Here is a 16,169-nt window from a genome sequence, read left to right as displayed (position 1 = left end):
GTCTGTTTTATCGTCAAGCGAGTTGCTTTATCGCCGTCTAAAAATTGTGGACTCGAGAAAAAATCACAAAGAATTGATAGAAGAAATCCTAAAGGACGCTGGTTGTGTAAAAAAGGAGAGAGAATGCGTCCAAAAAATGTTACTAGCCGAAGAAAAATCCAAGAAAAGGCAAAAAATTTCTAACGAAAAATTGCCAATCACTAGGCGACAAAACAAACAGAAAATAGACGTGGATTCGTTGTTACCGCTTTTGCCTGTCCAACGAAAGCCTTTAGTAAGTCGTTTTTACAACGAAAAGGAGGAAAGACAAATAGCCGAAGCGTTTAAAGAAGCGAAAAAGATCCGAGAATCTTTTCATCTTGCTTTCAAATATTCCAAAAGGGGAAAAAATGGCCTTAACGAAGGTTACTGTTTGAATACGTCGAACTGCGAACAAGTTGTTTCACGAAAAACTGGAACAGATCTTGTGGAAGATGACTCGGGAAAGACTCTTCGAATTATTGTAACTTTGCCCTATGTCAAACAAGGGAAATTGTAACGAAAACAACGAGTGCAATCAAGTTCTAGAATTCATCAGAAAAAAATTCATCATATTCATTAATTCACAGATAATTTTCTCTCATTGTGGACAAAATTTAGAGCTTAAGTTATTATTTCAAACTTAATTCGTGATTTGGGACCCCACTCCCACACACGAACACTACATTCTTCAGCTAACACACAAAATTCATCATGAACAGTTATTGAGAATTGAATTGTCTTTATTTACTTATGAAAGTATTATTCATACATATACAAGTTTTTTCAGACTAGATAATCTATTTAAACACACGTGCAAAACATTCTCATACATTAAGAACAAAAAAATAGAAGTTAGATACGTTCGAGTCTGAGGGATAATAAGTTTTCTAGTTAACCCCAGTCTTTTTAAGTTGCTATCAAAACACATGCACAACAGGCATGGTGACATGCACTAAAATAATATATATATATTTATATATTATATTGTGAACTGAACAGAGAAAAAAGTCAGTTTCTTATTTAAACTAACCATAAAAGACATATTTTACGAACTTTTGACCGCTAACTACGTTATACCCATCCTCTGCAAATTGAATTTGAATTTAAACGTCAGTTTGTGATTCAGTATTGTATAGCACACCAAAACACAAATGCTTTGCTGCTTGATTTAGATGTTATGACAACGGATTTTCGTCGACGGTCGACATTCATCAGCTGTAATGAATCATTGTTCATTACATGATAGTGGAGATTAACGTCTCAGTCGGTTCTAAATTTTATTTATATGAAAGTGATTGTGAGGGATCTAGACGTTATCAGAACAGCAGCGTGAATTATATCAAAAGTTACAAGAGATGGCTATTAATATTGTAAGTAATCTGTATAGTTTTGAAACGTTTACCCTCAGGATTTCTCTTTTGATCCGTATTTCCAAACGTACTGGGTATATTTGTGTTTCTGATTTGTGAAATGCTGAATCCGAATACGTACTAAGACAACTATGAATAATATCTCAGGCTCTCGTAAACGAATGAAAAAAACTTGGATTGCATACTAGTTAGTTTTGAAAAAAAAAACAGAAATGAACGTTACTTATGAATCCTTTTTTTCCCCTCGCCATAACGCTACGAGTAAATTGTGGTATTTTTGGGAGTTTATATCAAAGATATATCTTAATACATTGCTTGCCAAAAGATTTAAGACAACACCTTCTTATTACTTTTTGTATTCGCCCTTGTTAGGTTTTACTCGCAATTATAAACCCTTTTTCGCACATAACTCGTGGCCATCGCTCATTATTGAAAAAAAAACAATCAAATTCAGTCACGGTTATTGTTTCGAAGCTGAATGAATAACCTTAAAGCTTACGGCTTTTCACTAACTTTCAAACCTTTCCAGCTTCGATATCGCAGTCGGTTCCTATTTCTGGTTTTCCTGTGTCTTACGTCTTCCGTGATTCTGCTGGTGACCTGGGAGAATGGTTTGACAGGTATTTTACTTTTGAGGACTTCTTTTTCGAGTCTCGCAGAAAATGCTGAAGTGGAAATTCAATTGGAAAGCAGCTCTTTTGTCACCGACTGGTGCAGAGTAAGAAAAGCCAGACTAGATTGGAAAGAACTTCTGAAACCTTGTTCAAAGTACATACAATGGTCTTCGAAAGTTAAGGACACATCTTTGCGTACAAACGCCACGACTAGTACTATCGTATTCTGGGAACTAAACCCTTCGGGACGTTTCAGTCGATTTGTAATTCAATCTAGGACTAAAGCAAAGATTCCTCAGAAATCTGGAGGGGATAGTTGGCTGGTTCGCATCAAGGGAGAGGCGTATATATCAGCCACAGTTATTGACCATGATAATGGTACCTATGAGGTATTGTTCTTGCCGATGGAACCAGGTGACTACCAAGCGCAGATACGACTTGATTATTCGCTGTGTGATGGATACCGAGATCCGCCGCCTGATTGGTTTATTATAGGTAAATATGAAGTATATTCAGGGGTTACTCTAGCTACCCGCATGTATTCACATGAACGCACGTAGTGGGGGAAGAATCAAAACATGACAAAGATGAATATGCTCACCTGAAAAACGGTCCCACACTATTTGGTCAACATCTTGACTCAACATTGCTACTAGCAGACCAAATAAGAGGTCAATTTTGGAATCTTTTAACTAGTCAAGATCTTTATACTTGAACTCTTTACTGCTCTGGTCACTCTCTTTAGCTGTGAGCTTTGCATTGCTCTGGCCCTTTTCCTGTTCTTTCGTGCGGCGTCGCGCAAAAGCGTCTAGCATCATAACACAAAAGCTTTCTTGTTGAATACGTATGAATATGGCTTGCTTCAATGAGTATTACTGCATCTAGGCACATAGCAATCAAATTTAGGTTTACATCACATTGAAAACCGTATCGAAGCGAAGGAAAAGCGTCCCGAGTTCCCAGGCGCCTTTGTGTGACAAAACTCTCCCCAGTTCACCACTCCATTAAAAGGGCAATTCTGAACGATCTGCTTTTTAGGTAATTCCCAAGGAAAGCACCAGCCTGAAGGTACACTAGGAACACTGGATGACTATCTCCTTGAGCCTCTGGGTAGAAAACCGTTGCATGAGTTTAGTATTAAATCTGGAAATGCTACACTGAAGAATGTGATAAAAAGTAAGAATACAAATAGGTGAAGCCCATTGAGGCAATCATGAGGCAATCATGAGGCAATTGATTTCGTAGAGTTAGTAAAACGTTTGATGGCTGACTGGTTTAATTAATGAATTATTAATAATCGCTAATACTTTAAATTTTGTTTCTCCATGCAGATGTACGCTCAAATAAACTGGTCAGCGGCTGTGGCAGTCTTTCTTGTCGATTCCTGTGGGATGGTTATGGACGATGGCTGCGTCGAACATGGATGCCTCTAGTACCCGGTAAGTACGGGACAAAACAACTTTGCATTAAAACAATTTGCTTTCAAATGAAGAACTGATACTAAAGAAAGGGTTTTGCGCATGCGCACATTTCAACACGTGTATTGCATGGAAACGAAAAGCTCGTTTCGTTTGAATATATGAATATATATTTTGATGTCAATTTTACATAATTTTATTAAGAAGAAATTAATTTTGACTAATTTGCTTACTAATTTGCGAGCATGTCCAGACGTTTTTTGCTCATGTGACGTTACAGCCGCCATGATGAATCCGAAGAATGTCACCCAAATAATATTGAGTGTTCAGTATGAAGTTTAACTTTAACCAATTGATTTCTTTTAAACTTTGGCTTTAGGATCTCTACAGCAGCCACGTTACAGAGATACCTCGAAAGGCAAAGGAATAATGTGGTTTTACGGCGACTCCCTAAATTACAACCGCTATCGCTACAACTTTAACGACAGTGAATTGTGTAAAGACTCGTTTGACCAATGCAGCTTCAACATCAACTTCATTTACCACATCAAGTACAGAATAGAGCTGGACACTACTGAAACAGATGAACTGGACTTCAACGTCACACGTGTTCTAGATCACTTCCGCTCCGTTCTGTTACATCCACGTGTCAATCACGTGAACAGTGTGATCGTTTTGAACATGGGCTTGCATTACGTCATGGGCCTCACATTTGAACGATACCAGGACCTTATTCAACGAACGATAGGAGTGATCAAAGAAAACGAGAGGAGTCCCCACGGGAAATTGGAACGCAGGTTCAAAGGTCACGTGATATGGTTGACGACGACGGCGATCAATAAAGAAAACGCAAAGGAATTACAAGCAACAAAATGGCGGTTCTGTACTTATCAAGTATGTTTGCAATGTGTTTGAAGAAGGGGTGGGTTTCTAAAATCAATAGGGATCCCCCTCTAAGGCATTATCTGTCTAGAGAATGAATACCTTAGAAGAAGATGGGTCAGTTGTCTTTCCGTTCTTATGAGGACTCCATAATGATATACGAAGTCTAGCTATACATGGCGTCCCTTTAGGGAAGGGTTGATCTAGTAAAGAATGTATGAGTCTAACTAGGTAGGTACCGGCTCTCATTTACGTCTAGACAAGAGAATATGAACTAAGAGAAGGAATCCCCGCGCCCCATTATGTACACACTTTGATGCTATTTTTAGAATCCATTCTAAAAATATCATCCAATGATATCATTTATTTGATCGTTTGATTTTCTGCACGCGCATAGTACGCGCGCGCTCTACGCTGTTTGCTAACGTTTTCTTGTGCTTTTTTTATGTTCAAATGTTCAAATCTGCCCTCAAGATGACGATGTAGGTCGAAAGCTTTGGAAAATAAATGTAAAAATACTCCAGAAAGGTGAACAAATTACTACTTCAATTTCCTGTCGTATTTGCCAAGCTTTCGACGTGCACATTCAGGGCAGAGTCGGAAAAACCACAAAAACGTAAGCAAACAGCGTAGAGCGCGTGCAGAAAACAAATGGTTTAAAAATAGCATCAAACTGTGCACATGATGGTTACAAGGCTATATAGGGGGGATTCCTTCTCTTAGTTCATTTTCTCTTGGTCCAGAGGCATAATGCGTTTCCTGTCGGTAAACGTGGGCCTCCCGCTTCTCCCTACCGAAGGGATGGTCTCCTCCGTCTAAGGAAGGATAGAACCTGACATCTCTGGGAATTATATCGATAAATGGACCTTAATTTCCCCAAGGATTTTTTGAAATGTGAGTCTCAAAAATACCCATCGTTGAAACTGCATTATTTTTTTCTTCCTTTCAGCGAGTGATTCTATTCAATGCGTACGCTACATCAGCCATGTGCGAAGCAGGGATCGATATAGTAGACATGTACCCTATAACTGATTCGTATCCTGATGGTACCTATGACGTGGTCCACTACAGACCGCCTGCTTCTCAGCCTATAGTGTCTGTCTTTCAAGGCTATCTCGGGCCGCCATTACAAACTTGAGGAGTTCTTTGTGACTCAAAATTATCCAGATTTAATAGAGTTTACCAAAATTTAGAACTAAGATAAAATGGATTAAATACTCTAATTTTAATTTTTAATTTTCGTCGCTTTCTCAACTTAAAACAAATTAATGATAATAATAATAATAACTTTATTTCTTAAAAAACGCATTTCTAAAACTCAATGCTTGTTTAAATTGGAATCTATATTCGTCCGGGAGAATCGCTTGATGTGTCTCTGCAAACTGAATAAGAAGAGACAACTAGCTAAAAACTAGTGTGAGCTGCGTCGGTGTTTCTAATGAAACAGTAATGATAAAAGGGTAAATTGTACGCCGTTACATCTCTCCACGGTGTAAAATTTACCCTTTAATCATCTCTGCAAAATAGATGACTTTACTAGTAACTCGATTATAATTCTTCTTTAGTTGAGAAATCGTTCAAAATCAAAAACTGCCGAGGGCATTTAATCTGGGCGGCCGCGAGGTCTGTAATCAGGAGAAACTTTTCGGAGTGCCACGAAGAGGGGCGTTTGTATTTTGTGCCGAGAACTGTACAAGCTCGTCAAATTGGCCAATCCATTTGTTGAGGCGAAGAATCGCTTGCAGTTGAAGTTTCTATAAAAAAATAGATTCCTTTTGATTTGATTAGACATATTTATTTAAACTTGTTTATCAATAAATATATAGTTTTACTCAAGATGGCATTATGCTACTTATGTAAATTCATGTTTTGCGCTATTTCCATCTACGTTTTTAGTTATGAATTTATACTTGATTACATATATTTCATTATTTTCAATTTTCTTTTTCTGTTTTTGTAATTTTCGCTTTTTATTGTAAAAAGTGCCGCGGTTTGCCTTTTCTCGGCACAGAATACGAACTACTCTATCCGTGGCACTTTCTCTCATGATGACGCACTGCCGGGCACGGATTAAATGCCCTGCAGTTTTTAAGTTTCAAATATTTCTCTAGTTACTAAAATGAATTTTAATCAAAACAAAGGCATCTATATCTTTGTAGAGAAACTAGAAAAAATTATATAACCTAAATTATTTCCAAGTCGAAACTACGAAGAAAAGAAAAAAGTTGAGTAGGTATAATGTTTAGGTCACCCATCCAGGTACTAACCCTCCTTAGACGGGCTTGACTTAGTCTCTTGGATCGAAGCCCAATTTTTTTCCACTTGGCCACGGTTCTTTAAAATATGCATAACAATAGCCATGAAAACAAAGCACCGAATAGACTAGACTTTTTAAGATTAATATTTCAACCGATTCCGTGCGTGGCAGAGATGCAAGGGATTAGCCGATATGGTCTGGGGGCCGGCTGGTCTCTCCCCTGATGCTTCGGCTAGAACATTTTCTTGCGTAATTCGTACACCCAAGGGCAGAAGGATTTAATCGCCGTCAGGTCCGAAGTCCATACGACGCCTCAGCTCTGCGGATGTCTCGGGGGTATGGCACAATTGAATCGACTTTTTTTTTTTTTTTTTTTTTTTTTGAGAAATGTTTTTGTTAGTTTAGTCCTTTTTTTATATATTTTTATTTTCCTTTTTTTCCTTTTTTCTTTCCCTTTTTTCCCCTTTCCTTTTTCCTTTATCTGGAACGACAACGATTTATCCACTAGACCACAGTTCCCGAGGTAAATCAGTATAACGATAGCCGTGAAAACAATGCACAGATAAGAGTATTTTTTCAACCGATTCCTTGCGTGGCAGAGATGCAAGGGATTAGCCAATAGGGTCTGGGGGAAGGCTGGTCTCTTTCCTGGAACATTTCCTAGAACATTTTCTTGACAGAAGGATTTAATTGCCGTCATGTCCGAAGTCCAAACGCCGCCTCAGCTCTGCAGATACCATCCCGATCCTTCTTCTGTGATCCCTGATTAGTAGCACTATGTCATTCCTGATCCCACATCCCTCGTCACGACCTTCACGTCCCGCACTGAAAGGAACTTTTTTCATTTACGCAAAGTTATCAATTCGAAACAAACAAACAAAATAAATAAATAAAAAATAAAATTAATGAAACAGATTAAAAGAAACTTAATGAACGAATATGGTTTGAGAGTTAAGCAGGAGCTTTAAAGGTCCTTTCACTGGATGTGAATTTTATAAGACCATGATCATTTCACATCCATTGAAAGGACCTTTTCCATAATCAAAAAGGTCCTTTCACTGGATGTGAACTGACTTCATTAGACCATGACTATTTCACATCCATTGAAAGTACTCTCCATTATCAAAAAGGTCCGTTCACTAGATGTGAACTTTATAAGACCATAACCATTTCACATCCATTGAAAGGGGGGGGGGGGGGGGGGGGGCTAATTGAGTTTAGGGGTTTCTTACGTCAACACAACGGAAAACAATAAAAAAGCATCTAATTTTTCAGTTTTGTTTTGTTTTGTTTTGTTTTTCTGCTGAAAGGGGGGCTTCAGCCCCCCTTTGCCCCCCTGGATCCGCCCTTGTTTTGATCAACGTAAAACGGATTCCAAAGGACCGTTTTTGTTTATCAACTTTTTAGATTTTTGACTACAAATTGAACTGTCGGCCATTTAGTTTTTTTTATATAGGATACTCGAAAACGGGCGAAGTCATTCGGAAAGACTTCGTCAGTCGCGCGCGCTCGTTTTCTACTGTCTACAAACAGGGAGCCCAATCAATGAATTTTTCAGTGGAGTCATTTCTAGTAATACTTATTATTACTAGAGGAAATATTTAAACAAAATCCACTCGAAAGAATACAAAAACATTTAAAAACAATTTTGAGTGTTTTGTTCCAAATTTAAATTTTCATATTTTTCGTATATAGAGGATATTACATGGGCGCTTGGAGATACGAAATTTATCTTCTCGTGTTGAAAAGATCTCTCACGAGTGAGCGCAGCGAAAGAGTGAGAGATTTTCAACACGAGAAGATAAATTTCGTATCTCCAAGCGCCCATGTAATATTCTGTTTATTATATAATTATCAATGAAGTATGTTTTGGCTTTTTCAGGCAATTCTTTCCGTGTATTTTTGAATAGCCATCGCAATGGTGTTATTTTCACACGTGAAAATAACATGTTATTTTCACGTGTGAAGATATCAATTTTTCGAAATAGAGAAAAATAGATATTTCATTGGTATTTATATAATAAATATATATATTATACTCGCTGACAAATGCATTGCTTGGTCTCCCTGTGGTCTATTATTCAATAACATGGCGGACCTGTTACTGTAGGATGTTATCATAATCATCATCTTTCATTCTGCACTTCCTATCCTTCTAAACCGAGAAAATGGAGGGAATAAACGTGTTTATGATGGATCCAACATATGTAGATCTTGATGTATTTGCATTATGGCTCAAAGGATTTAGTGGTACGTATACAAAAACTACACTTTTTCTCTCTAAAAATTCAAATATAAGGTTTCTCGTTACAGGTGAAATTATTATTATTCTCAATGTAATTTTTCATTTTTCGAACATTTTTTTTCAAGAACTTGAAGCCAGCAAGCTAAGAGAGAATGATGAATCCCTAATAAAGTATTCTGCGAGTCATTCAGTAATCTTTAACGATACTAAAGATCATTATCGCCTGTTCGACATGCTGGCACACTTCTTACAGAACCCTCTTATGCTGGGGAAACAATTGTTGGTTCAAATATCACCTGATACTCAAGACATGCTCATTCAAAGGTGAATTAATTGTCCTCTCTCCCTTGACATGAGGGTTTTTCTCCAGGTTCTCTGGTCTTCCTCCTCCATAAAAATCAATATGTGAGTTTAGCTGAGGAGTTGTTTTAGGGTTTGATCTGTGAGTTAGCTGTGCTCTTACTTAGATCAGCCCAGAAGTTGTTTTAGGGCTTGATCTGTGAGTTAGCCATACCCTGACTTAGATCAGCCCAGAGGTTGTTTCTGGCTATCGATAAAAGGTTTAAATCGCTGTAAAATAATATTATACTATATAGTTGTTATGATCATGGGGAATGAACAATTTACAATGGATCTTTTCCAGATATTATAGTTTTGACAAGGAGGTCATGCGGGAAATTCTTGGTAAGAAATTGACAGGGAGGCAAAGGAAAGACTTGGACGATGTCTGTGAGAAGACAAAAGTTTATCTTAAGAGTTGCCGAAGACAGGTATAGAAAAGTACCATTAAAAAATTATATTCAGGGCTTAAAACAGCCAATCATGTCATCAGACAATGCCCTGCTAGAACTGAAACTTGTCTGGTCAAATCTTTGCCTTGCCTATCATTTTGACCAATGACGTTGAGCGAGAAATGAGGTTTGACCAAGCTAAGACTAATTATGCTGGTTATCATTACTGGCGACTAATCGGCCATTATTTCAAGCCAGACTTGTACCCAATCTCTTCTCTTGTGAGTTCCCGGTGTATCAGGGGTAGGACGGAAGAAAAAAGCAAGCCACCGCACGCAAAAAAGCCTGAAACAAATGATGACTGGGTACGAGTCTGATTTCAAGCCCTGTTTAGTATCCTTTTAACGCAGATGTCCTTAGAATGACGTCTGTATAGGTAGCTGTGATTGGCATTTCTTACTACTGGAATTTACCTTAATAGACCTTTTTTAATGATAAAGCGACCATCTTGAATTATGGGATGCCGACGGGACAAACGTTGAAAATTTATAAATCATAGATTGGTGGGGTTACGTTTTCAAATAATTTTGAAGTCTTCGTGTTTTGAATATTGTTCCAACTTAGTGACTTTTTAGATGCTCTCTTTATTGAAAAGCACAAAGCTAAATAATAAGACACCCTGACAGCTGTGCAGTCGATGATTTTTCCAATATTTGCCCCCTCGGCATCCAATGTCTTAATTATAACAATAGAATTCAAGATTGATAAAAAGGTCTATAATTTGGCATGATCTTGATAAATTTAGATTTTTCAGTGCCGCAAGGTCCACTTACCTTCTTTTACTCTTCATTGGTGTGTGAGCAGATTTGTACTTCTTGTTCCCACAAAGTCATATTCTAGTTTTTTTGCAAATGTTCTTCTTTTTTAATAGTTTGACAATGTCAAGAATGTGTTCAGGACAATTGAAGATAGTGAAAATGGGAATTTGGTAGAAATCATCAAGAAGAACTTCCTTCTGTCTGATGAATTAGCAAGGTACTGTAATCTCACTTCATCATTCACTGACAATACCACCAAGGTATTTTTCAGTAGTAATTTAAAGCTGTTTTCAAGGTTAAATGTGAACTAGGTACCCCGGGCTTAAAATAACAACTGGACATCGGACAATGTCTGCCCAGAATAGTTGGTAGTTGTCTGGTTGAATCTGGCCATTTTGACCACTAATGTTTAGCCAGAAACCAGGTATGACTAAGGTACAACTAATTAAGCAGTTGTCATGACCAGCATAACATCACAGTAAATCAACAAAACATAATTGGTTAGCGGTAACGAGGACAATTAAAGACTTGTCAAAAAGATGTCAAAAAGAAATTAAAAACTTGTAGAAGTGTTCATGGTATGGTGCGTAGCACAGTAAATAAATCAAAGGAGTAGAGCGTAATAAAGTATATGAAAATTTTGTTGCAGACAATATGCAAGTATAGTCTTTATGGCAGTACACAGATTTGAGATAAGTAAAAAAAGGTAGGAATCTTATTTCAACTCTTAAAAAGGGTCCCCAACAAAGAGGGCTTAGAATTTCCAAGGGGTGGGGAGGGTCTGAGGAGGGTATATTGTGTAGTACCAGAAAATATCCATACCTCCCCAACAAAGAGGGCTTAGAATTTCCAAGGGGTGGGGAGGGTCTGAGAAGGGTATATTGTGTAGTACCAGAAAATATCCATACCTCCCCAATGGAGGGGGAATGGAATTTCCAAGGGGTGGGGAGGGTCTGAGGAGGGTATATTGTGTAGTTCTAGAAAATGTCCATACCTCTCCCATGGAGGGGGAATGGAATTTCCAAGGGGTGGGGAGGGTCTGAGGAGGGTATATTGTGTAGTTCCAGAAAATGTCCATACCTCCTCCCATGGAGGGGGATTGGAATTTCCAAGGGGTGGGGAGGGTCTGAGGAGGGTATATTGTGTAGTTCTAGAAAATGTACATACCTCTCCAATGGAAGGGGAATGGAATTTCCAAGGGGTGGGGAGGGTCTGAGGAGGGTATATTGTGTAGTTCTAGAAAATGTACATACCTCTCCCATGGAGGGGGAATGGAATTTCCAAGGGGTGGGGAGGGTCTGAGGAGGGTATATTGTGTAGTACCAGAAAATATCCATACCTCCCCAATGGAGGGGGAATGGAATTTCCAAGGGGTGGGGAGGGTCTGAGGAGGGTATATTGTGTAGTTCTAGAAAATGTCCATACCTCTCCCATGGAGGGGGAATGGAATTTCCAAGGGGTGGGGAGGGTCTGAGGAGGGTATATTGTGTAGTTCCAGAAAATGTCCATACCTCCTCCCATGGAGGGGGAATGGAATTTCCAAGGAGTGGGGAGGGTCTGAGGAGGGTATATTGTGTAGTTCTAGAAAATGTACATACCTCTCCCATGGAAGGGGAATGGAATTTCCAAGGGGTGTGGAGAGTCTGAGGAGGGTATATTGTGAAGCTCCAGGAAATATTCATACTTCCCCCATAGGCTGCCATTGAGGGGGATTGGAATTTCCAAGGAGTGGGGAGGGTCTGAAGAGGGTATATTGTGTAGTTCCAGAAAATATCCATACCTCCCCCACAGAGGGGGATTGGAATTTCCAAGGGGTGGGGAGGGTCTGATGAGGGTTTATATTTTTCTCCCCAAGGATACCAGGGACTACAATGTTCTAAACTTCAAGAATGCATAAGATCTAATGTTTTTTATCTTTTTATCATCTGCATGTATTACCTAGGCTGTTGTACTTAACATTTGATGACTTGGCCTACTGTTCAGAACAGATAATTGAAAACTGGACAGTAGGCACAGATGAAAGTGGTACAGGTGTGTGTAGTTCCATTAAATAGATGTGTTGTTTCCCATAGAGGTAGATTGATACTATACCCCTTCCATCAGAAACCCAAAAGTATTGAAACATGCATATTAATGCCCTTTTACACGTCGAAACTTTTAGCTGAATCTTGCGTGCAACGGTATTGCGAGAAGCGTTTCACAGGGGTGTTACATGGTGCAACATTTTCGTTAAACCAATATCATCCGCCATAATATTTCCTGCTTACTGGGAATGTTTGGCTCTGATTAACTTGTTTACTGCAGGACATGTCAAAGAAAGAGGCCTGTTAGATGGACGGAGCGATTTTGTCCTGAAACTTGTTCACGACTCCAGCTTTGGTCGAATGAGTAGAAAGCAACGCAGTTGCAGTTCTAGCTTTTGTGAAACTTTCCTGCGATGAAAGTTTCACAAAGCCAGGGGTGTTACCCCCCGGGGGGGGGGGGGGGGGTACTCCCCTATATTTGCTATACGGGTATGTGCCGCCCTATAGGGTATGGTTTTTCGGCTTTTGGGTATGGGGTAGGGTATCATTTTTTGACATTTTGTCTGGGATAGGGTATCATTTTAGTCTGGTATAGGGTTAACGATTTGGTCATTTTTGCCTGTCGAATAGGCTACGCTTTCTGCCGGCACAAAAACAATAAAAACGTTAGTAAATATTGATTGCAATCTATTGAAAAACTGTCTTTTCCGTCTTTTAGTCTGGAATATGGTGTACAATTCTTAGTTTTCACACGTGAAGATATCGCTGTTGAATCGGCTTGCTATTTTAATAAAGAATTTTTGAGCTTTTGTTTTATTTAAGTTTCATCGATATCTATATAATAAACAGAACATTACATGGCCGCTTGGAGATACGAATTTTATCTTCTCGTGTTCAATTTAGATATTTCACTCGTATATCTGATTACTTTGAATTGGCTAAGCAACGGACTAATAAGGTGCCATTTGTTTTAAGGGTATTACCAATTTTCTATCGTGACAGTGCCGTTTGGCATGTAGTTTCACAGTCGTAAGAAAATGCTCTAATATAGAGCATTTATTTCTCTTTAAAAACTGTTTCCAGGTCAAGATGTTGGAGAAACAGGGGTTGAATTTGACCGTTCATTTCTACAAGATCTGCGCGACCTCAAAGTGTTTGTCAACGATAAAGATATTGTAGAAGAACATAGAAGGTACAGTGTACAACAAAATCATCGTACTTCAATATGCTTTTCACTTTGTCTAAGCTAGAAACTGGTTGAAATTTGGTAGATGGTGTGTGAAAAAAGGGGAAGCGAGTGATTTGTCACTTTCCAATAGAGAAAGGAAGGAAGGAAGCAAGGAAGGAAGGAAGGATAGGCAGTGAAATAATGGGAATCATCAGTTCGTTCTATTTTTTTATTTAGTCTTGTCTGTGAAGAGATTCTTAAGAAAGGCTATTCGAAACTTTCAACGACAGTTGAGTCAAACTTTAAAGTAAGTACTGTCGAATAATTCAACACAAAGTTAATTTAGTTTAGTGAGCTAAATCCATTTAGAAATCTCTCGGAAAATTAGAAAAAATGTGTCATTTTCTTCGTAGAGTTTTTGCCGTGCATTACTCAACATTGCTGCAAGCTTAATCCACAGTAGAGACTTGAAAGACATTTTTAATGACTTTGTTGAAAAGGTAAATGCAAATATAAGATGATTTCTTAGTAATTAAAAAGATCCTAAAACGTTTTTTAAGTGCTTCTCGTTAGAACACGCATAATCGGCGTTGTGATGAAGTAGGTTTTGGGCAATCAAGGCGTTTTTATGACATTTTGTAGCAGGGGCGTACCCAAAGAAGCGTTTCAAGGGTTCCCGAACCATCCATAAGTAAACACATTCACGAATACCGTTTCCGTGATTTTGATTTAAATTTCCATCATCTTGCCCCTTATCTTACAACTGTGAGCCCACAAGACGAATAGCCAACGTGCGACTTCATGGTCAGCCTCGTTTTCGAACCCTTCCTTACAAAACTCCTGGGTACGCCGACACTAGAGAAAAATGTTTGCGCATGCGTGCACTTCAGCACGTTTTCTAAGAATTTTGAAGAATTTGAGTGAGAAAATAAATGTTTGTTTTCTCCAAGTATACAAAAAACTCGAGAGTATACTTTTGTCAGACCAAGATACTGTATTAACAAACACAATATGAAAGAATTAGCCTTAAGTTTCAAGCATGGACACTAAGTTTTGGCATTTTGTGAAGTCCAATTTATCAGGCATGTTTGAAAGTCGAATTTACTTATGTTTTGACTAATTTGCATACGGATTCATGGCATGCGCAGACGTTTTTCACTCGTGTCGGGTACGCCTCTGTGTAGGCATGGGCCATGGGAACACTTGATTAACGCCTATGAAATATACTGATATAATCAGATCTTGTCTTCATTGCGTGCTCCTGATTGGCTCATATTGCGTTTGGCTCATATCGTTTTCATTACACATTCTAATTGGTTGCTGTCCACCCAGTAATATTGAACCTTTTAATTCTCAGTTTATAGAACCTTGCAAGGCTATTGAATGGCAGGAGAATGACGTAGACGAATTCTTGACCACTTTGATCAGCACTTGTAGCAAACTGGAATCACTCAACAAGTAAGATCAAAGTCCCTCGCTTAGAGCCTGCACTTGTCCTTTGCTTCGCTCTGAGGTCTGCCTGCACTCTCTGCTCACCACCAACAAGTTATCAAACATCTTCTAATGACTTATATTACCTAGCGTTTATACTTGTAACAAGCTAATGCCTCTTACCGGCGTTTGCATTTCTACGCGGCCACCCCAGACAAAAATCGCGACGTGCACTTTGCAATAGACTGCCGTCAATTAAACACGTTGACGTCATTTACACGCGTTTGGATCGGCCCGGATAGGCCCGGTGAGTGTGGCTCATAATACTTGTAAACAATCGACCGAAGTTTTGGCGCCTTTTGAATCACACACGCGTGTAAATGATGTCAACGTGTTTGATTGACGGCAGTCTATTGCAAAGTGCACGTCGCGATTTTTATCTGGGTGGCCGCGTAGCAATGCAAACAACGGTAATCATTGACTTTATATACTATATTCTTTCTCAGAAATGATGCAAAAAGACTATTGCCAGTATACATCAGGTACTTTAGTGTCAGTCAAAGATGCATCACTCGTATGTACCATTCATAATCCTTCTGTTGGTAACCCTGTTGTGCGTGCCCGTCTGGGTCACGTGACTAAATGAAGATGGCACAAATGGAAATAGATATGAAAAAATAGAGAGAAAGAATGAACGCATGGTGATTTTCACCCTGTATTGGTCTTTTAACATCTCACAAGCGAATGTAAAGAGGGTACGTCAGAAATGGGATAAGAAATGGAAAGTAGAATAATGAATGGGAAATACAGAATGGGAAAACAAAATGACAAGCAAGACAACCAATGTATCCTACCGTTCTGCAAAGAATTACGTAACATTTCCATAATGGCTTGAGCCAAAACCTGTCGAATACATGAAGATTTTTGAAACACCTGTTATATCCCCAGGATATACAAACTGCCATTAAGACCTGTAAAGAGCCTCAAATGTTTTCCTATTTTCTCCTGGAAAAGAGAGGAGTTTGAAATTTTGGACACAATCCAAATATGTTGTACAAAAGGGAATAACTTGATAAAAAATATAAAGAAAGTAATATAATAACAAAATATGACGTAAATATCTAACTTATTCAATGGCGTCCAGGGTCTTCGGTAGAGGCTATTTCGCGAGACTCAAAACGACATCCCGA

The 16,169-nt window shown here is 38.7% G+C and overlaps 2 protein-coding genes across 2 annotated transcripts; both read left to right on the top strand.

Moving 5' to 3' along the window:
• The first annotated feature begins 1,232 nt into the window (after nucleotides 1–1,232).
• LOC116302232 (uncharacterized) lies at nucleotides 1,233–6,130 on the top strand. The gene is made up of 6 exons (XM_031711462.1): nucleotides 1,233–1,391; nucleotides 1,921–2,500; nucleotides 3,044–3,181; nucleotides 3,337–3,444; nucleotides 3,803–4,317; nucleotides 5,255–6,130. The coding sequence occupies exons 1-6, from the start codon at nucleotides 1,377–1,379 to the stop codon at nucleotides 5,441–5,443; spliced, it is 1,545 nt and encodes a 514-aa protein (XP_031567322.1). The 5' UTR covers nucleotides 1,233–1,376; the 3' UTR covers nucleotides 5,444–6,130.
• Nucleotides 6,131–8,661: 2,531 nt separating this feature from the next.
• On the top strand, nucleotides 8,662–16,097 carry LOC116302236 (acidic fibroblast growth factor intracellular-binding protein B). Its single transcript, XM_031711466.2, has 11 exons — nucleotides 8,662–8,812; nucleotides 8,933–9,131; nucleotides 9,451–9,577; nucleotides 10,470–10,573; nucleotides 11,006–11,062; nucleotides 12,299–12,387; nucleotides 13,464–13,572; nucleotides 13,786–13,855; nucleotides 13,962–14,048; nucleotides 14,906–15,006; nucleotides 15,486–16,097. The coding sequence occupies exons 1-11, from the start codon at nucleotides 8,731–8,733 to the stop codon at nucleotides 15,568–15,570; spliced, it is 1,110 nt and encodes a 369-aa protein (XP_031567326.1). The 5' UTR covers nucleotides 8,662–8,730; the 3' UTR covers nucleotides 15,571–16,097.
• Nucleotides 16,098–16,169: the final 72 nt, after the last annotated feature.

This window comes from Actinia tenebrosa, unplaced genomic scaffold (genome assembly GCF_029948245.1).
Source record: "Actinia tenebrosa isolate PJP-AT-01 unplaced genomic scaffold, QUT_ActTen_1.0 PGA_scaffold8__29_contigs__length_14323225, whole genome shotgun sequence".
Lineage (NCBI taxonomy): Eukaryota > Metazoa > Cnidaria > Anthozoa > Actiniaria > Actiniidae > Actinia > Actinia tenebrosa.
Note: the sequence above shows the minus strand (reverse complement) of the source record. Positions and strands in the feature narration are given on the sequence as shown.

Bases quoted from the DNA above. Each gene is read 5' to 3' on its own strand.
- LOC116302232 (XM_031711462.1), top strand. The intron at 2,501-3,043 runs GTAAATATGAAG...TCTGCTTTTTAG, and splicing joins GCCTGATTGGTTTATTATAG to GTAATTCCCAAGGAAAGCAC. The intron at 3,445-3,802 runs GTAAGTACGGGA...CTTTGGCTTTAG, and splicing joins ATGGATGCCTCTAGTACCCG to GATCTCTACAGCAGCCACGT.
- LOC116302236 (XM_031711466.2), top strand. From the start codon at position 8,731: ATGGAGGGAATAAACGTGTTTATGATGGATCCAACATATGTAGATCTT. The intron at 8,813-8,932 runs GTACGTATACAA...TTTTTTTTCAAG, and splicing joins ATGGCTCAAAGGATTTAGTG to AACTTGAAGCCAGCAAGCTA. The intron at 9,132-9,450 runs GTGAATTAATTG...GATCTTTTCCAG, and splicing joins CAAGACATGCTCATTCAAAG to ATATTATAGTTTTGACAAGG.